This window comes from Hemitrygon akajei, chromosome 5 (genome assembly GCF_048418815.1).
Source record: "Hemitrygon akajei chromosome 5, sHemAka1.3, whole genome shotgun sequence".
NCBI lineage: Eukaryota > Metazoa > Chordata > Chondrichthyes > Myliobatiformes > Dasyatidae > Hemitrygon > Hemitrygon akajei.
This window is the reverse complement of record NC_133128.1, coordinates 190,044,851-190,066,325: the sequence shown is the minus strand read 5'-3', so window position 1 is coordinate 190,066,325 and position 21,475 is coordinate 190,044,851. Positions and strand designations below refer to the sequence as shown.

Below are 21,475 nucleotides of genomic sequence, written 5' to 3'. Positions count from 1 at the left end.
ATGTGTTAGAAATAAATTGAATTAAAAGGCATTTGGGCAGGTACCTAGAATGTGTAGAGGAAAACTAGATGAGCAATAAGCGCAGTATGGATGTGGTTGGCTGAAACAGCTCATTTCTGTGTTGTGCTGATAGAAGATAGAGGTAATATTTTGGAAGCTGGATGGTATGCTAATCAAACGGGCTGTTTTGCCCTGAGTGGTATCAAGTTGTATTGGAATTGTGTTCATTTGACAATTCAACAAATGTGTTTGGCCTTACAGATGAACAAGGAGGTGAGTCACTCCTCTCAATATAGCCATACCTTGTCTAACAGTTGTAGGTATTGTATTTAGGAAGCTTCCTGTCATATGGTGTTATCTGTGGAAAAAAAAAGGTGGTAATTCTGTTGAATTAGAGGGAAGGTGGTTTGACTGTTTTATTGGTGATGATCATTGTTGAATCTCACATTATTAATGTTATGGTGGTTTGTAATTGATCAAAACCTTTATTGAATCAAAGGTATCAGTAGAGTGTGATACTTGTTACTTCATCAAACCATGTCTGCAATACGTGCAGTGCCGCTGTGTGTGAGCACCCTCTGCTTCATTTGAGGGTCTGTGAATGTAATTAAACATTGATCAAATAACCATCCCCGTCTTTATGAAGCAAAAGCTGGTGAAGATGTTCACGCCCACAAGGCATTGCATGACTGTACTGAACTGAACATTCCTAGACTTTGTGGTTTGATGTTTTATGTTCAGTGTATTTTTTGCTCATTGTTTGCACAGTTTGTTCTTTATTTTGCATTTTGAGTGTTTGATGTTTTCTTTGAATGGGTTCCATGGAGTTTTTTTTTGTTTCGTGGCTACCTGGAGGAAGATGAATCTCACGATTGTATACTGTATTCATATTTTGATAATAAATGTACTTTGAATCTTTGACAAACTCCTATCATGGGCTTGACCTCCAGAAATCACAGCCATCTTAAGTTGTGTGCACATTGACTCCAACCGGTGAATAGCATGCCCACAATTACCATAGATTTCAGTACTATTAGTACCTTCTTTGTTGCCACACACAGTCAAACACAAATGCTGTTTCGACATCAAGGTCAGTAATTTTTACTTTACCTTTAGATAGATAGATAGATACTTTATTCATCCCCATGGGGAAATTCAACTTTTTTTTTTCCAATGTCCCATACACTTGCTGTAGCAAAACTAATTACATACAATACTTAACTCAGTAAAAAAAAAATATGATATGCATCTAAATCACCGTCTCAAAAAGCATTAATAGCTTTTAAAAAGTTCTTAAGTCCTGGGGGTAGAATTGTAAAGCCTAATGGCATTGGGGAGTATTGACCTCTTCATCCTGTCTGAGGAGCATTGCATTGATAGTAACCTGTCACTGAAACTGCTTCTCTGTCTCTGGATGGTGCTATGTAGAGGATGTTCAGAGTTATCCATAATTGACCGTAGCCTACTCAGCGCCCTTCGCTCAGCTACCGATGTTAAACTCTCCAGTCCTTTGCCCACGACAGAGCCCGCCTTCCTTACCAGCTTATTAAGACGTGAGGCGTCCCTCTTCTTAATGCTTCCTCCCCAACACGCCACCACAAAGAAGAGGGCGCTCTCCACAACTGACCTATAGAACATCTTCAGCATCTCACTACAGTGATATCTTCATATTTGGACTAAGGTTATGGTGAGGTCTGAAAATCCAAACCTAACATCACTGAACACAATTATGGTACATTCACTTGATAGCAGTGTTGATGGTCCATTGATTAATGTTTGACTGAAAATAATTTAATGGGGAAATAATTATCTGGGTTGGATTTGCTCTACCTTTTCTGTGCAATGCATAACCTAGACAATTGTCCACGAAGTTTGGTAGTTGCAGTTGTTATAATTGCACTGAAACAAAAATGAACTAGCCTTTAGCTCTGCTGCAAGAATGTTATCTTGTCATAGGCCTACCTTATATCCAATGCTCCCAGCCATTGGTATCACATGCCATTAATTAATCAATTTTTCAAAAAATGTTGATAAGAGTTAGATAGTATTAAAATAACATTAATTGATAACTATGTATAAGATTGTTAAATCAGATTTAAGAATAATCTTAAATTATTCAGTGAATTATATAATAACAGATGATATTTAGTTCTGAAATTGAATTATAAGGAAATGATATAATGGTAGTAACATACAATATGTTTAAAAAGCACTTAAAACTCATCCACTGAGTTAAGAACATTTGCTATCTGCTCCAATTTAGAGAATTGGACCTCTTTCAATAAGGCCTTTAATTTTCAAGGACTTTTACAGTGAGAATAATCATTAATATCTGAAATTCATATTAATTTAGTGATTTCAAATGATTTTCATGAAGAAAGGTGCCAACTATGCATCTTAAGGAAAAGCTCATTTTAACGTTTAGTGATGGATAATGGTAAGTGAGAGATAATCTGCAGATGCTGGAAATCCAAGCAACACACATGAAATGCTGAAGGAACTCAGCAGGTCAGGTAGCATCTGTGAAAAAGAGTATGGTCGATGTTTTGGACCAAGACCATTTGGCAGGACTACAGTTAACGTTTCGGGATGAGACCCTCCTGCTGAAGGGTCTCGGTCTGAAACGTCGACTGTACAGGATGCTGCCTGATAATGTTAAATAATTTTGTTTTCATTTACAGACTGAAATAAAACATTCATTTGTTCAAAACTAAAGCAAAAGTGTGGTATGATGTTTAATGTTTATTTAGATTAAATACATAAATTTTAAATTGTTTCTTTGCAGAAACTGGTCAATATTTCTTCAGTAGTGACAAATGTTCATATTCTACCTCCTCAGACAAAAAACTTCCAAATTAAATATACCAAAAAGGTAAGTACTCTGTTAACCTTTTCATTTTGTGCGAAGCAGACAGAAAAGAGATCAAGTAAGATTAATTTTCCTCCTTGGATTGAACTGATCTTTACTCAGTTTGAGATCGATGGTCATTTTTGGCTTTATTAGCCTAATAACCACTTTAGTTGTATCCATGTACTATATTTGTCTTAACATACTGAAATGAAAAATAATCGTTAATAAAACATCTAGCGCCCTTGCTTTCTAATTGCACCTCCAGCAAGCTCCTATTGGATTTGAGATGGTAGTAATAACTGTTGTAATGCAAGGAGGGGTGGCAGGGTGGAGATACGTCTCTAGGAAAGGAGGTGTAAGACCCTCCTTCCCCTCTGCTAGCCTACGGGTCACCTTTGGACAAGGTGTAGCTCCTGCTTAGTTCCCCCCCCCCCCCCCCACCCAATCAAGGTCACGTGAAGCCCTGGAAGCAGGTGTCTCAGAGGTCGATGTTAGGCTGTTTTTAAGGAGATTGAACCCTCGCAAGGCGGAAGGTCCTGATGGAGCACCCAGTAAAGCTGTGAAAACTTGTGCCAACCAACTAGCGGGAGTATTCAAGGACATTTTCAACCTCTCACTGCTATGGGCTTAAGTTCCCACTTGCTTCAAAAAGGCAAACAATTATACCAGTGCCTAAGAAGAATAACGTGAGCTGTCTTAATGACTATCGCCTGGTAACATTCACATAGACAGTGATGAAATGCTTTTGAGAGGTTGGTCACGACTAGGCTGAACTCCTGCCTCAGCAAGTACCTGGACCCATTGCAATTTGCCTATTGCCACAATAGGTCAATGGCAAAAGCAATCTTAATGGCTCTCCACATGGCTTTAGACCAACTAAACACAACACAAATGCCTACCTCAGGATGCTGTTCATCGACTATAGCTCAGCATTTAATACCATCATTCCCACAATCCTGATTGAGAAATTACAGAACCTGTGCCTCTGTACCTCCCTCTGCAATTGGATCCTTAACTTCCTAACCGGAAGACCACAATATGTACGGATTGGTGATAACCTATTCTCCTCGCTGACGATCAACACTGGCGCACCTCATGGGTGTGTGCTCAGCCCACTGCTCTATTCTCTATATACAGGTGACTGTGTTGCTAGACATAGTTCAAATACCATCTATAAATTTGATGATGATACAACCATTGTTGGTAGAATCTTAGGTGGTGACGAGAGGGCATACAGGAGTGAGGTATGCCAACTAGTGGAGTGGTGCTGCAGCAACAACCTGGCACTCAATGTCAGTAAGACGAAAGAGCTGATTGTGGACTTCAGGAAGGGTAAGACAAAGGAACACATACCAATCCTCATAGAGGGATCAGAAGTGGAAAGAGTGAGCAGTTTCAAGTTCCTTAGTGTCAAGATCTCTGAGGGACTAAACTGGTCCCTACATATCGATGTAAGACCAAAAGACCATAAGATATAGGAGCAGAAGTAGGCCATTTGGCCCATCGAGTCTGCTCCACCATTCAATAATAGAAACATAGTAATATAGAAAACCTACAATACAATACAGGCACTTCAGCCCACAAAGCTGTGCCGAACATGTCCTTACCTGAGAAATTACCTGGGGTTACCCATAGCCCTCTATTTTTCTAAGCTCCATGTACCTATCCAGGAGTCTCTTAAAAGACCCTATCGTCCACCTCCACCTCCATCGCCGGCAGCCCATTCCACACACTTACCCGGGCACCTTAAAAATGTGCCTTCTCACACTAGCCATTTCAGCCCTGGGGAAAAGTCTCTGATTATCCACATGATCAATGCCTCTCATCATCTTATACACCTCTATCAGGTCACCTGTCATCCTCCGTCACTCCAAGGAGAAAAAGCTGAGTTCACTCAACCTATTCTCATAAGACATTCTCCACAATCCAGGCAGCATCCTTGTAAATCTCCTCTGCACCCTTTCTATAGCTTCCGCATCCTTCCAGCAGTGAGGTGACCAGTCAGTACCCCAAGTGGGGTCTGACCAGGGTCCTATATAGCTGCAACATTACCTCTCAGCTACTAAACTCAATCCCACGATTGATGAAGGCAAATGCACCATATGCCTTCTTAATCACAGAGTCAACCTGCACAGCAGCTTTGAATATCCAATGGACTCAGACCCCAAGATCCTTCTGATACTCCACACTGCCAAGAATCTTACAATTAGTACTATATTCTGCCATCATATTTGACCTACTAAAATGAACCACTTCACACTTATCTGGGTTGAACTCCATCTACCACTTCTCAGCCCAGTTTTGCATCCTATTGATGTCCCGCTGTAACCTCTGACAGCCCTCCACACTATCCACAACATCCCCAACCTTTGGGTCATCAGCAAATTCACTAACACAACCTTGCACTTTCTCATCCAGGTCATTTATAAAAATCACGAAGAGTTGGGGTCCCAGAACAGATCCCTGAGGCACACCACTGGTTACCGACCTCCATGCAGAATATGACCCGTCTACAACCACTCTTTGCCTTCTGTGGCAAGCCAGTTCTGGATCCACAAAGCAATGTCCCCTTGGACCCCATGCACCTTTCTTTATAAATAAGCCTTGCATGGGGTACCTTATCAAATACCTTGCTAAAATCCATATACATTACATCTATTGATCTATCTTCATCAATGTGTTTAATCACATCCTCAAAAAATTCAATCAGGGTCGTAAGGCATGACCTGCCTTTGAAAAAGCCATGCTGACTATTCCTAATCATATTATGCCTCTCCAAATGTTCATAAATCCTGCCTCTCAGGATCTTCTCCATCAACTTACCAACCATCAGAGGATCAGAGGGATCTTGGGGTCCGAGTCTATAGGATGCTCAAAGCAGCTGCGCAGGTTGACTCTGTGGTTAAGAAGACGTACGGTGTATTGGCCTTAATCAATCGTGGAATTGAATTTAGGAGCCGAGATGTAATGTTGCAGCTATATAGGGCTCTGGTCAGACCCCACTTAGAATACTGTGCCTGGTCACCTCACTACAGGAAGGATGTGGAAGCCATAGAAAGGGTGCAGAGGAGATTTACAAGGATGTTGCCTGGATTGGGGAGCATGTCTCTTGAGAATAGGTTGAGTGAACTCGGCCTTTTCTCCTTGGAGCGATGGAGGATGAGAAGTGACATGATAGAGGTGTATAAGATGATGAGAGGCGTTGATCGTGTGGATAGTCAGAGGCTTTTTGCTGGGGCTGAAATGGTTGCAGCAAGAGGACACAGGTTTAAGGTGCTGGGGAGTAGGTACAGAGCAGATGTCAGGGTTAGGTTTTTTACTCAGAGAGTGGGGAGTGCGTGGAATGGGCTGCCAGCAAAGGTGGTGGAGGCAGATATGATAGGGTCTTTTAAGAGACTCCTGGATAGGTACATGGAGCTTAGATAAATAGAGTGCTACAGGTAACCCTAGTAATTTTAGCACAACTTCGTGGGCTGAAGGAACTGTATTGTGTTGTAGGTTTTCTATGTTTTATGTCCCCATTGATGATCAAAGAACATTGCCAGAGGCTCAGCAATCTGCTCCCTCGCTTCCCACAGTAGCCTGGGGTACATCTCGACTGGTCCCTGTAAGTTATCCAACTTGATGCTTTCCAAAAGCTCCAGCACATCCTCCTTCTTAATATCTACGTGCTCAAGCTTTTCAGTCTGCTGTAAGTCATCCCTACACCTTTTCCGTAGTGAGTACTGAAGCAAAGTATTCATTAAGTACCTCTGCTATTTCCTCTGGTTCCATACACACTTTTCAACTGTCACACTTGATTCTCTTATTCTCTTGATTTTCACAACGTAGAATGCCTTGGGGTTTTCCTTAATCCTGTCCAGTAAGGCCTTCTCATGGCTCCTTCCTGCTCTCCTGATGTCATTTTTAAGCTCCTTCTGGCTAGCCTGATAATTGTCTAGATCTCTATCATTACCTAGATTTTTGAAGCTTTCATAAGCTGATCATGGGCTGTTCCAATTCTTACAGTCATCCCCACTCCCCTGCTTTTACTTCATACCCTTTGATGCCCTGGCTAATCAAAAATCTATCTGTCTCTGCCTTAAATACACCCAGTGACTTGGCCTCCACAGCCGCTCGTGGGAACAAATTCCACAGATTTACTGCCCTCTGACTAAAGTAATTTCTCCGCATCTCAGTTCTGAAAGGACATCCTTCAATCCTGAAGTCGTGCCATTTTGTTCTAGAATCCACTACCATGGGAAATAACTTTGCCATATCTAATCTGTTCAGGCCTTTTAACATTCTGGAATGTTTTTATGAGATCCCCCCCTCATTCTCTGAACTCCAGGGAATACAGCCCAATAGCTGCCAGACATTCCTCATATAGTAACCCTTTCATTCCTGGAATCATTCTCATGAATCTTCTCTGAATCCTCTACAATCTCAGTATATCCTTTCTAAAATAAGGAGCCCGAAACTGCACACAATACTCAATAGTGTGGTCTCACGAGTGCCTCATGGAGCCTCAGTATCACATCCCTGCTCTTATATTCTATACCTCTAGAAATTACAACATTACATTCGCCTTCTTCACAACTGACTCAACTTGGAGGTTAACCTTTAGGGTATCCTGCACAAGGACTCCCAAGTCCCTTCGCATCTGTCCATTTTGAGTTTTCTATCCATCTAAATAACAGTGTGCCCGTTTATTTCTTCCACCAAAGTGCACGACCATATACTTTCCAATATTGTATTTCATTTGCTACTTCTTTGCCCATTCCCCTAAACTATCTAAGTCTCTCTGGAGACTCTCTGTTTCCTCAACACTACCCGCTCCTCCACTTATCTTTGCATCATTGTCAAATTTAGCCACAAATCCATTAATACCATAGTCCAAATCATTGACATGCATCGTAAAAAGCAGCGGTCCCAACACTGACCTCTTTGGAACTCCACTGGTAACCGGCAGCCAGCCAGAATAGGATCCCTTTATTGCCACTCTCTGTTTTCTGTTGACCAACCAATGCTTCACCCATGCTAGTAACTTCCCTGTAATTCCACGGGCTCTCATCTTGCTAAGCAGCCTCATGTGCAGCACCTTGTCAAAGGCCTTCTGAAAATACAAGTACACCATGTCTACTGCATCTCCTTCATCTACCCTGCTTGTAATTTCCTCAAAAATGGAAGTAAGTTTCTCAAGTAGAATTTTCCTTTCAGGAAACCATACTGGCTTTGTCCTATCTTGTCATGTGCCTCCAGATACTTCATAATCTTATCCCTAACAATCAATTCCAACTTCCCAACCACTGATGTCAGGCTACTAGGTCTATAATTTCCTTTCTGCTTCCTCCCCACCCTTCTTAAGTAGTGGAATAACATTTGCAATTTTCCGGTCATCCGGTACAATGCCAGAATCTATCGATTCTTGAAAGATCATCATTAATGCCTCAGCAATCTCTCCAGCTACTTTCTTCAGAACAGGAGGATGCATTCCATCAGGTCCAGGAGATTTATCCACCTTCAGACCATTCAGCTTCCTGAGCACCTTCTCAGTTGTAATTTTCACTGCACAAATTTCACTTCCCTGACACTCTTAAATGTCTGGTATACTGCAGACATCTTGCACTGTGAAGACTGATGCAAAATATGCATTCAGTTCCTCTGCCATCTCTGTATCTCTCATTACAATATCTGCAGCATCATTTTGTATTGGTACTATATCTATCCTCGACTCTCTTTTATCCCTTATACACCTTTAAAAAATGGATGTTGTTATAAAGAAGGTAATTCAGCGGCCTTACTTCATTAGGAGTTTGAAGAGATTTGGTGTGTCAACAAATACACTCTAAAATTTCTATAGATGTACCGTGGAGAGCATTCTGACAGGCTGCATCACTGTCTGGTATGGGGGGTGGCTACTGCACAGGACCGAAAGAAGCTGAAAAGGGTTGTAAATCTAGTCAGCTGCATCTTGGGTACTAGCCTACAAAGTAGCCAGGACATTTTTGGGGAGCGGTGTTTCAGAAAGGCAGCGTCCATTATTAAGGACCTCCAGCACCCAGGGCATTCCCTTTTCTTACTGTTACCATCAGGTAAGAGGTACAGAAGCTTGAAGGCACACACTCAGTGATTCAGGAACAGCTCCTTCCCCTTTGCCATCTGATTCCTAAATGGACATTGAACCCTTGGACATTAACTCACTTTTTTAATATACAGTATTTCTGTTTCTTGCATGTTTTTAATCTATTCAATATACGTATACTGTAATTAGTTTACTTATTTATTATTATTGTTTTTATTTTATTTGTTTTCTCTTCCATATTATATATTGCATTGAACTGCTGCTGCTAAGTTAACAAATTTCACGTCACATGATAATAAACCTGATTCTGATTCTGGTGTATGGTCGTATGAGCAGTTGGTGCCTATCACAAGTACTGTTTACGTGACCATTTGATGCCAGGCAGACAATCTCTGAAGTGTATTGGGAATGGTTGGTGTCACCTGATTTGTAAATACATTGCCCAGAGGAAGGCAATGGCAGACCACTTATAGAGAAAAAATTGTCAAGACCAATCATAGTCATGGAAAGACCATGATTGTCCACGTCATACGACATGGTACATGATGATGAATACAAGGAGAAGTGGAAATTTGAAGTTTTGCTGAAAGCAAGGTGGCTGTTTACTGTGTTCCCTTAAAATTCAACAGGCTTTTTTGGAGAACTTGTTATGTAATTTAAAAATATGTTGGCTTATTAATAAGAATAACATACAGCACCACCAAACTCCTTTGAGTGCCAGATTAACAGGACTTTTACTGTACATTATATTTTAAATATGTATTATATTTTTAAGGAAGTAATTCATTTTGTAATTTATCATGCAGAATCACTTGGTGCCTGGAATATCATTAATAGTTACAGTTGATTTCTGCCCTAATGAATGGCGATATTATTATGACTGTATCCGCATTCATTGTAAGGTGAGTCTTTAAATTGTTTCCCAGTAATGGCTGTTGTGCAAGGTGTCTTTTGGATTGACTGCTCCTTGGTACTGACTATGCTTGTAGATACTTTTTTTTGGCTTGTCCTTCCTGCATATAATAATTGGATTACGTTTGTGAAACACAAAATTATTCATTACAGCAATGCCTACATATCATAACAGGGAGCAGAGTGGTGCAGCTCTAATGTTCTAAGTTTAGTCAAAGATTGGTGATGAAACATAACAACTCTTCCTTGAGAAGCGACTTGGATCCTCTCCAATGTGCCTTCAGTCCCATCACAGTAGTTACCATTTCATTTGCTCTTCACTCAACCCTGAAACATCTTGACAGCTAAGATGCATACATCAGGATTCTCTGCATTGACTGCTGTTTGGCATTCAGTACTATCATCCCCTCAAAACTAAACAATAAGCTTCAAGGCATAGGCATCAATACGTCCTTCTGCAACTGGATCCTCGATTTCCTTACTTGCAGACCTCAGTCAGTTCAGATTAGCAACAACATCTCCTCCACAATCTCCATCAGCACAGGTGCACCACAAGGCTGTGTGCTTAGCCCCATGTTCTACTCGCTTTAAATTTATGACTGTGTGGCTAAGGACAGCTCCAATGCCGTATTTAAATTTTCTGACAACACCACTATAATTGTTCAAATCAAAGGTGGTGACAAATCAGGGAGATTGAAAATCTGGCAGAGTGGTGCCACAACATTGATCTTTCTGTCAATGTCAGGAAGACTGTGAAGCTGATTATTGACTTCAGGAGGAGGAAACCGGAGGTCTATCAACCAGTTCTTTTCAGGAAATCAGAAGTGCAAAGGGCCTTTGTTATTAGGATCAGTCTTGGGTCCAACACGTAAGTGCAATTATGAAGAAAGCATAGCAGCACATCTACTTTCTTCGAAGTTTGCATAGCTTCAGCATGTCATCTAAAACTTTGACTAACTTCTACAGATGTGTAGTGAAGAATGTGTTGTGAAGACTGGCTGCATCACAGCCTGGTATGGAAGCACCAATGTCCTTGAGCAAAGATGCCTACAAAATGTTGTGGATACAACCCAAAGTAACACTCACAAAATGCTGGAGGAACTCAGCAGGCCAAGCAGCAACTATGGAAAAGACTAAACAGTCAACGTTTCGGGCTGCAACCCTTCTTCAGCACTCAGTACTGGTGTTTATGTATTTCTTCTTTTCTCATGTATGTGGGTACAACTCAGTCCATCATGGGTAAAGCTTTCCCCATCATTGAGCACATCTGCAAGGAGCACTATCATAGGAAAGCAGCCTGCATCAAGAATCACACCATCCAGGCCAGGGTCTCTTCTCTATTCTTCCTTCAGGAAGAAGATACAGAAGCCTCAGGACCCACATCATCAGGTCCAGGAACAGTTACTACCCCTCAACCATCAGATTCTTCAACCAGAGGGGATAACTTTACTCAACTTCACTCACCCCATCACTGAACTGTTCCCTCAACCTATGGACTCACTTTCAAGGACTCTTCATCCCATGTTATTGAAATTGATTGCTGATTTATTTATTGTCCTTTCTTGTTGTTTTTGCACAGTTTGTTGCCTTTTGTGCATTGAGTGTTTGCCTGTCCTGTTGGGTGTGGTCTTTCATTGATTCTATTGTGTCTCTTGTATTGACTGTGAATGCCTGCAAGAAAATGTATCTCAGGGTTGGAAACAGTGATATATATGAACTTTGAACTTTAATTGTGATCTCTGGTGCCATCTGTTTGATCTGCTTCCGTCTGGTAGGCGCTTCAGATCCCTCCAGACTAAGACTAATAGGCACAGGAGAAGTTTTTTCCCTACTGCAGTCACTTTGCTGAACAGTTAACTGCCGGTTACTGTCAGCTAACTATTACTTGGATTGCACTACCTGTATGTACAATTTATATTTTCATTTATATTTATCATTATTATTGTTATGAGCAGAGAGACAACATCTGCCGGAAGTAAATTCCTTGTAAGTGCATAGGTATTTGGCGATTAAAGTCTGATTCTGATTCTGATTCTGATTCTGATCTGTGTACTTTACACATTTTCCCTGTGACTTTGAGTTTCTTCCAGGTGTTCCATTTTCCACCCACATTTCAAAATGTTTGGGTTTATAGATTAATTAGCTGGTGTAAATTGTCCTGAGATGAGAGAGAGAATCTGTAGGAGTTGATGGGAAGATGGCAAGAATAAAATTCCATGCCAAATTCATGGCTGAAGGGTCTGTTTCTCTGTAAAACGGCTCTCTGACTCAATCTATTAGACCAAAATAAACGAGGAAGATTCTTATCATAACTCAATGGATGTTTGGTTGAACTAGATTAGATTAGATTCAACTTTATTGTCATTGTGCCGAGTACAGATACAAAGCCAATGAAATGCAATTAGCATCTAGCCAGAAGTGCAAAAGAATAGTGTTATTTACAAAATAACTGTGAATAAAAAGTAAGTGCTACTGCATACAAATATAAAAGTACTGAGATAGTACAATATGGGTGTAATACTGCTTAGTGCTGTGATGTGAGGGTCAGCAGGGTCACAGCCTCAGGGAAGAAACTCTTCCTGAGCCTGCTGGAGCAGGAGCGGAGGCTCCTGTATTGCCTACCGGATGGGAGGAGAGTTTAAAAAGTCCATGGTTAGGGTGAGATGCATCCCTGATAACCCAGGCAACGTTTATGGTAGATGTTCTCAATGGTGGGCAATTAGGTGCCGATAATCAGCTGGGCAGTTTTCACCACCTGCTGCAGTGCTTTGCGGTCTGATACGGGACAATTGCCATACCACACTGAGATGCAGTTGGTGAGTAGCTCTCAATGGTACAGCGGTAAAAGTCCATCAGTATCCTGGGACAGAGGTGAGCTTTCTTGATGCTCTGCAGGAAATAAAGGCGCTCTTGCTCCTTTTTGATCAGGATGGAGAAGTTCAGGGACCAGGTGAGATCATCAGAAATGTGGACACCAAGGAATTTGAAGCTTGATACATACTCCACTACAGCTCCATTGATGTAGATGGGGACATGATTGCGGTTCCTTGCATGCCTGAAGTTCACAATGATCTCCTTGGTCTTGGAATTAGTGAGTTGTAAAAATAAATACAATACAACATCTGGTATTTTATAAAGCAAAAGGAGAACTTTGAAGAATTAACACTCATTTCATGGAATGAATGGTACACTAATAGGAGTTGTGGAGGGTGTGCTGAAGAAGATGGTGCCAGTGGCGATGTCTTTCAGACTGTTGGGTCTTGGGAAAGGTTTAATTGATGCAGGTTATGGATTGGACACTAGTTCATATTATGTGTTTCAGGTTTCTGGTTACTTTCTTTTTTTTTGTTGCTATTTCGTGCAATTTTGATTGCAACACACTGGCTCTGCGGCCACAGTCAACAAATGACTAAATTGAAAAAATGACTAATTGAGTGCTAAATTGAACTGAATTGAACTAACCTGAGCACTCCTGGACTGTTTCAATGACTCTGGTTGCATGTTTTATATTCTATGTTTTTCGCTGTTTGTGTGATTTGTTCTTTTTTTGCGTTTTGGATGTTTGATGTTTTCTTTGAATGGTTTCCATGGTGTTACAAAGATGAGAAAATCTGCAGGTGCTGGGAATCCAAGCAGCAGATGCAAAATACTGAAGGAACTCTGCAGCTAGGTAGCATCTATGGAAAAGAATAAACAGTTGACGTTTTGGGCCAAGACCCTTCATCAGGACTGGGAAAAAAAGATCAAAACTTCCATGTTATTACTTTGTTTCAGGGCTGTCTGTAGAAAGCCAAATCTCAGGGTTGTATTCTGCATACCTACTGTATATACTTTGAATCTTTGAATTCACTATCAGAATTTGGTAAAGATTGAAACATTATGCAAGGACAGTGGAAAATTATTATAGGGATCAGTGGATACAAATTTACCTGGAGAAGATTGTTGGAAGTATTGTTGTAATCATCTTTTGACTGGCAACTGGTCATGCTCACCCTTTGCAGTTGACTTCTTTGTTTACCATGTGAATATAGCCAGTGTGCCATGTATTACAGGTCAATGAACTGTCAATTCTGCATTAGCAGATAATGATTCGGGATGTACAGATGTAAAAATAATGCTACAATCAGGGAGTTGGTCACTTGTTGCCTCATTTCTGGAGCTTGTGAACACTTTCAGGAAGTAATTCTGTACCTTCTGAGCTTGGCACCATGTATCAGCTGATAGTAAACAAACGCAGAACACAAAACAGAGTAGGGGCAGGCCCTTTCAGCCCACGCTGTCCATGTCTGCTCATCTGCCTGTCTGTATCTCCATTCTGTACCTGCTCCTCTGCTTGGCTAAATGCTCCCCAAAGCTTAAGAAGAGTCTTAGTGCTCCATTAGTGAGTTGAGGAACTTTTTAAATTTAGCTGTGAATATCAGCAGTGAAACAGTGTGTGGATTTATAAATGTTCTTGTTCTGTGCTATTGTCCCTATGCAAACATGTTTGGAAAGGTAAGGACCTTGAGTCTGTTTGCAGCAAGAAAAGTACTAAAGTGAAACAAATAACTGTATATAGTTATCCCTAAACAATAATCCTGATAAGCTTATTCCTGATTGGTTGATTTTACTTCTCAGAACAAATGCATAGATTCATGGCATGTTACTAGATTAGATGTTGCGGTCAGCTACAAAACAATGGCCCAAGACACTGATAATGTGGAAATGCGCAGAAATATCCAGTATACTTTGTAGTCGAACATTTGGATGTTCAGATGTTAGTTAGTGTCAGATTCAGTTCGAATAGGAAAGAAATAACATAACTGGTAGCTTGTATATTAAGTATTTTAACAGGATTTAGAAATAAAAGATCAGTTGTGTATATGATGAAAATTAAAATATCAGATGTGTGCAATTTAAAGCATATAAAATATTTTTGAAATAAATTTAGAATTTTTAATTCCTATCTGATTGAGTTACAAACCACACATAAATTTACAAGTTTTGTGCCAGGAATTTGCTAAGCAGTAACTAGTAATTCATATCCTATTATAAACTCAAGATCTTATGCAAGGAGTGTAACCTGTGGAGAGCATTTAAAAGTAAAGTCAGCTTATTCTTAAATTTTGATTAATAGAACTGATTTGATGTTATTGTCTAAGAGCAGGTAATGAGATTGTTAACTAAATAACTGTCAGTTTTGAGGATTTTCTGGCTAAACTATGCTTATGTGTAAACCCCAAATTTGCTTTTAATTTTATACTGTTATTCTTCAAAATCTGATAATTTCTCTAAGGTCTGTTTGATTGCCACTATTTTCTGGGTACATTTTTTCCCTCATTTTAATTTTTAACATTCATATTTTTGCAGGATGATGAAACACTACTCATTCCTATACATGCATATCCTGTTGCAAACATAGTGGATTTTCCTACTCACATAAATATAAATGATGTCCCTCTTGGGCAAAGGTAAGATTATATAATTATTTTTTCCTTTTTTGAAGGTGTTTACTATTTCTTTACTAATACCTAAATTTTATGTTCTTTGTGTTGCACCTATCAATACATTGGAATAATAATGTCTATCTTTCTTACTTTTTTATCATTACATCTAGATGCAGATGTTATATATCATAATGTATTAAGTGATTGACATACAGTATAAGACCATAAGATACAGGAGCAGAATTAGTCCATTTAGCCCATCGAATCTACTCCACCATTTCATCATGGCTGATCCTGGATCCCATTCAACCCCATATACAATACCCCAAGTGAGACCTCACCAGTGCTTTATATAGACTCAACATTACATCCTTGTTTTTATATTTTAGTCCTCATGAAATGAATGCTAACATTTCATTTGCCTTCTGTGGTAAACTATGCATACCTGTCTGGACACGCCCCTCTGCTGACTGCTCCTGTGGCTCCTCCCACAGACCCGTGTATAAAGGCAATTGGAGGCACTGCTCCCCCTCCCTCAGTCTCCGAGATGCCGTGCTCCATTTTGCTAATAAAAGCTATCGTTCACCTCCTGTCTCCGAGAGTTATTGATGGTGCATCAATTTTATTAGCAGCAATTTTAAAACATGGAGAGCATCTTACGACCAGACAGATTGGATCTCGACCCACAATCCCAGGAAGCCTGCGACACTTTCGAACTCTGGCTTGCATGCTTCAAATCGTACCTGGAGGAGATTCATGTGACCGACCCTGCCACAAAGCGCAGGGTTCTCCTCTCCAGAGTCAGTGCAAGGGTCTACTCCATGATCAGAGACCAAATGGACTACCAGGGTGCAATGGATGCCCTCAAAAGACAATACCGTCGGCCAGTGAACGCCGTCTACGCAAGACATCGCGGCAGCAGGCCGGAGAGTCGAGCGCTGAGTTTGTCCGGGCCCTACAGACACTCGTGCAGGCCTGCGACTGCAGGGGACTGACGGCAGAACAGCATGCGGAGCTGCTAGTAAGAGACGCCTTCGTTACAGGGCTCAGGTCAGTGTACGTGCACCAGCGGCCGCTGGAACACGCCAATCTTACATTCGGCGATCGAGCTGGCCAACACGCTGGAGGCCGCTCTGCACAACGCTGATGCTGTCCAGGCGTGCGATCTCCCGCCGGCCCCGTGGACGCTGCAGACCCCGCAACCCGCCAGCGAATCGACCTCGGCTGCTGCCAGTCACAAGTCCGCGCAGTGTTACTTCTGCGGACTCGAAAAGCACCCCCAAAAACGCTGCCAAGCCCGAGAAGCTACCTGTTCCAGCTGTGGAAAGAAGGGCCACTTCGCCAAGGCCTGTAAGTCCAAACCACAAGCGGGGTCGAGCAGCGCCGCGTGCGAGGCATGGGGGTTGCCGTCTTGGTCGCCACCATCTTGCCTGCCTGCCTCGTGCGAGGCACAGGAGCAGCCATCTTTGTCGGTGCCACCTCGCCCCGCCTCTGACCCATGGGTGCTTACCGGGCACTAAGACGGCGATTCAACTCTGGCCTCTGTGACCCTCGACCAAAGCGCTCCACACCAGCTCGCAAGGTCAATGATGGACATCCTGGTGGAGGGGCATAGGACTAGCTGCCTGTTTGACACAGGCAGCACTGAGAGTTTTATTCACCCGGACATAGTGCAACGCTGCGGACTCATGACACAGCCAGTAAGCCAGAGGGTCACCATGGCTTCTGGGTCGCATTCCACAGACATCCGGGGGGGGGGCGGGGTTGTGTAGCAACATTGGTGGTGCAGGGCACAGAATATCAGGACTTTGCGTTACTGGTCATGCCTCAACTGTGTGCCCCTGTGCTATTGGGGCTCGACTTCCAGAGCCACCTGAAAAGTGTGACAATGGAGTATGACGGGCCCCTCCCACCAATCACTGTCAGAAATTCTCAGTTTTGTGGGACTTTGTCATATACCCCGCTACTGACCACACACACACACCGAACCACACATCCCACCCGACACCATGCCAACAGCCGCACTACTGACACCACTTGCAGCCTCTCCACCTTCAAGATCCCTCCCTCTCCGCTGTTTGCCAACCTGACCCCGGACTATAAACCTGTGGCAACTAAAAGCAGGAGGTACAGCACGGGGGACAGGACCTTCATTAAGTCAGAGGTGCAGCGGCTGCTCAGGGAGGGGATCATGAGCCAAGCACAAGTCATTGGAGGGCCCAGGTGGTCATCGTTCGGACCAGGCAGAAAAATAGGATGGTCGTGGACTATAGCCAGACCATCAATAGGTTCACGCAGCTTGACGCGAACCCCCTACCCCACGTCGCGGATATGGTCAATCAGATAGCTCAGTACAAGGTGTACTCGACCATAGACCTGAAATCAGCTTACCATCAGCTCCCCATTCGCCCGGAGGATCGCCCCTACATCACCTTCGAGGCAGGCGGCAGGCTCTATCACTTCCTGCGCATCCCCTTCGGTGTCACGAATGGTGTCTCTGTCTTCCAGAGGGAAATGGACCAGATGGTGGACCAGTGCCAACTGAAGGCCACGTTCCCATATCTGGATAACATCACCATCTGCAGTCACGACTGGCAGGATCACGACACCAACCTCCAACGATTCTTACAAGGGCTAAAGCTCTGAACCTTACCTATAACAGGGACAAGTGTGTGTTCAGAACCACCCGACTTGCTATTCTTGGGTATGTCGTGGAGAACGGGGTCATTGGCCCTGACCCCGACCGTATGTGCCCCCTGTTGGAACTCCCTCTTCCCACCACCCTCAGAGCCCTCAAATGGTGCCTGGGCTTCTTTTCCTATTATGCCCAATGGGCCCCTCACTACGCAGACAAGGCCCGCCCCCTGGTCAAGTCCACCGCATTTCCCCTCTCAGCCGAGGCCCGCGCGGCCTTCAGCCACATTAAAGGAGACATTGCCAAAGCAACGATGCATGCGGTGGACGAGACCATTCCCTTCCAAGTAGAGAGTGACGCCTCCGACTTCGCGCTGGCTGCTACCCTCAATCAGGCAGGAAGGCCGGTAGCATTCTTCTCCCGTACCCTTCAAGGCCCTGAAATTTGGCACTTCGCGGTGGAGAAAGAAGCCCAGGCCATAGTGGAAGCTATTAGGCACTGGAGGCACTATCTCGCCGGCAAAAGGTTCACCTTGCTGACCGACCAGCACTCAGTTGCGTTCATGTTTAGCTACCAACAGCGGGGCAAAATCAAAAATGGTAAAATTTTGAGGTGGAGAATAGAACTCTCCACCTACAACTATGACATCCTGTACCGGCCTGGAAGGCTCAATGAGCCCCCTGATGCCTTATCCCGGGGAGCATGTGCCAGCGCGCAGCTCGACTGGCTATACGCCCTCCATGCAGATGTTTGCCACCTGGGGGTCACCCAACTTTACTCTTTCGTGAAAGCCTGGAACCTGCCTTACCCCCTTGAGGAAATCAGGACGATGACCAGGGACTGTCAAGTCTACGCTGAGTGCAAACCGCACTTCTACCGTCCTGAAAAGGCACAACTTATCAAGGCCACCCGCCCCTTTGAGCGACTGAGTGTCGACTTTAAGGGCCCCCTTCCCTCCACCGACCGCAATGTCTACTTTCTCAACATAATTGACGAGTACTTGCGGTTCCCCTTTGCCATCCCCTGCCCTGATACCACTACCACGTCCATCATAAAAGCCCTGCGCCAGCTCTTCACTCTGTTTGAATATCCCTGCTATATCCACAGTGATAGAGTGTCCTCGTTTATGAGTGACAAGCTGCGCCAGTACCTGCTGGCTAGGGGTATTGCTACTAGTAGGACCACGAGCTATAATCCCCGGGGGAATGGACAGGTGGAGAGGGAGAATGCCACTGTGTGGAAGGCGACACTCTTAGCCCTTAGGTCAAATGGATTGCTGGTCTCTCGCTGGCATGAGGTCCTCCCCAAGGCATTCCACTCCATCCGCTCCCTGTTATGTACGTCCACCAATGCCACCCCTCATGAGCGACTCTTTTCTTTTCCCAGGAAGTCTGCCACTGGGACCACCCTACCAGCTTGGCTGACGTTCCCAGGGCCAGTGCTGCTCCGGAAGCATGAGCGGAGCAATAAATACTCCCCGATGGTCGAGAGGTTTCACCTACTTCATGCGAACCCCCAGTATGCCTACGTGGTCTTACCTGATGGGCGGGAGGACACAGTCTCCGTCCGTGACCTGGCGCCCGCAGAAGCACCAGACCCCTACCCCGAACACTCCACGGTGACTGTGAACCCCGTACCCACCGATGTATATACCCACGAGACACCGTGCTCACCAAGCCCTACACAGACTCCTCACGACACTCCCATACCGGGCGCCACGCACACGCATGAGGGATTACTGACGCCTAATGGGCTGGCACCTCAAGTCAGGCCAGAGCCAGCACAACCACTGTCACCAGTGCAATCACAACCAGCACTGGTGCAATCACCACCAGTGCTACATAGATCGTAGCGACAGACTGGACTGCCTGATAAACTTAACCTGTAAATATACTTGTAAGAAACTTCGCCCCATGGGGACTCTCTTTTAAAACAAAGGGGGGGGGTGAATGTGGTAAACTATGTATACCTGTCTGGACATGCCCCTCTGCTGACTGCTCCTGTGGCTCCTTCCACAGACCCCGGTATAAAGGGGATTGGAGGCACTGCTCTCCCCCCCCCCCCCCCAGTCTCCAAGATGCCGTGCTCCGTTTTGCTGCTAATAAAAGCCTATCGTTCACCTCCCGTCTCCGAGAGTTATTGATGGTGCATCACCTTCCTCACCACAGAGTCAACCTGCAAGTTAACCTTTAGGGAATCCTGCACAATGACTCCCAAGTCACTTTGCACCTCCATTTTTTTTGTATTTTCTCTCCATTTAGATAGATAGATAGATAGATAGATAGATAGATACTTTATTCATCCCCATGGGGAAATTCAACATTTTTCCAATGTCCCATACACTTGTTGTAGCAAAACTAATAACATACAATACTTAACTCAGTAAAAAATATGATATGCATCTAAATCACTATCTCAAAAAGCATTAATAATAGCTTTTAAAAAGTTCTTAAGTCCTGGTGGTTGAATTGTAAAGCCTAATGGCATTGGGGAGTATTGACCTCTTCATCCTGTCTGAGGAGCATTGCATCGATAGTAACCTGTCGCTGAAACTGCTTCTCTGTCTCTGGATGGTGCTATGTAGAGGATGTTCAGAGTTTTCCATAATTGACCGTAGCTTACTCAGCGCCCTTCGCTCAGCTACCGATGTTAAACTCTCCAGTACTTTGCCCACGACAGATCCCGCCTTCCTTACCAGCTTATTAAGACGTGAGGCGTCCCTCTTCTTAATGCTTCCTCCCCAACACGCCACCACAAAGAAGAGGGCGCTCTCCACAACTGACCTATAGAACATCTTCAGCATCTCACTACAGACATTGAATGACGCCAACCTTCTAAGGAAGTACAGTCGACTCTGTGCCTTCCTGCACAAGGCATCTGTGTTGGCAGTCCAGTCTAGCTTCTCGTCTAACTGCACTCCCAGATACTTGTAGGTCTTAACCTGCTCCACACATTCTCCATTAATGATCACTGGCTCCATATGAGGCCTAGATCTCCTAAAGTCCACCACCATCTCCTTGGTCTTGGTGATATTGAGACGCAGGTAGTTTGAGTTGCACCATATCACAAAGTCCTGTATCAGTTTCCTATACTCCTCCTCCTGTCCATTCTTGACACACCCCACTATGGCCGTGTCATCAGCGAACTTCTGCACATGGCAGGACTCCGAGTTATATTGGAAGTCTGATGTGTACAGGGTGAACAGGACCGGAGAGAGTACGGTTCCCTGCGGCGCTCCTGTGCTGCTGACCACCGTGTCAGACCTACAGTCTCCCAACCGCACATACTGAGGTCTATCTGTCAAGTAGTCCACTATCCAATCCACCATGTGAGAGTCTACTCCCATCTCCATTAGTTTGTGCCTTAAGATCTTGGGCTGGATGGTGTTAAAGGCACTAGAGAAGTCAAGGAATGTAATCCTCACAGCACAACTGGCCCCATCTAGGTGAGAGAGTGATTTGTGCAGCAAATACATGATAGCATCCTCCACTCCCACCTTCTCCTTATACGCAAACTGAAGAGGATCCTGGGCGTGCCTGGTTTGTGGCCTCAGATTCTGTATTATCAGCCGCTCCATGGTCTTCATC

The 21,475-nt window shown here is 43.7% G+C and overlaps 1 protein-coding gene across 1 annotated transcript in view; it reads left to right on the top strand.

The window, feature by feature from the left end:
* cfap221 (cilia and flagella associated protein 221) overlaps positions 1-21,475 on the top strand; it is a 212,724-nt gene that overhangs the window by 60,910 nt on the left and 130,339 nt on the right. Inside the window, exons 5-7 of the mRNA XM_073047564.1 lie at positions 2,786-2,872; positions 9,722-9,817; positions 15,177-15,277. Of these exons, the coding sequence (XP_072903665.1) occupies positions 2,786-2,872; positions 9,722-9,817; positions 15,177-15,277 (284 nt within the window). The remainder of the gene's footprint in view (positions 1-2,785; positions 2,873-9,721; positions 9,818-15,176; positions 15,278-21,475) is intronic.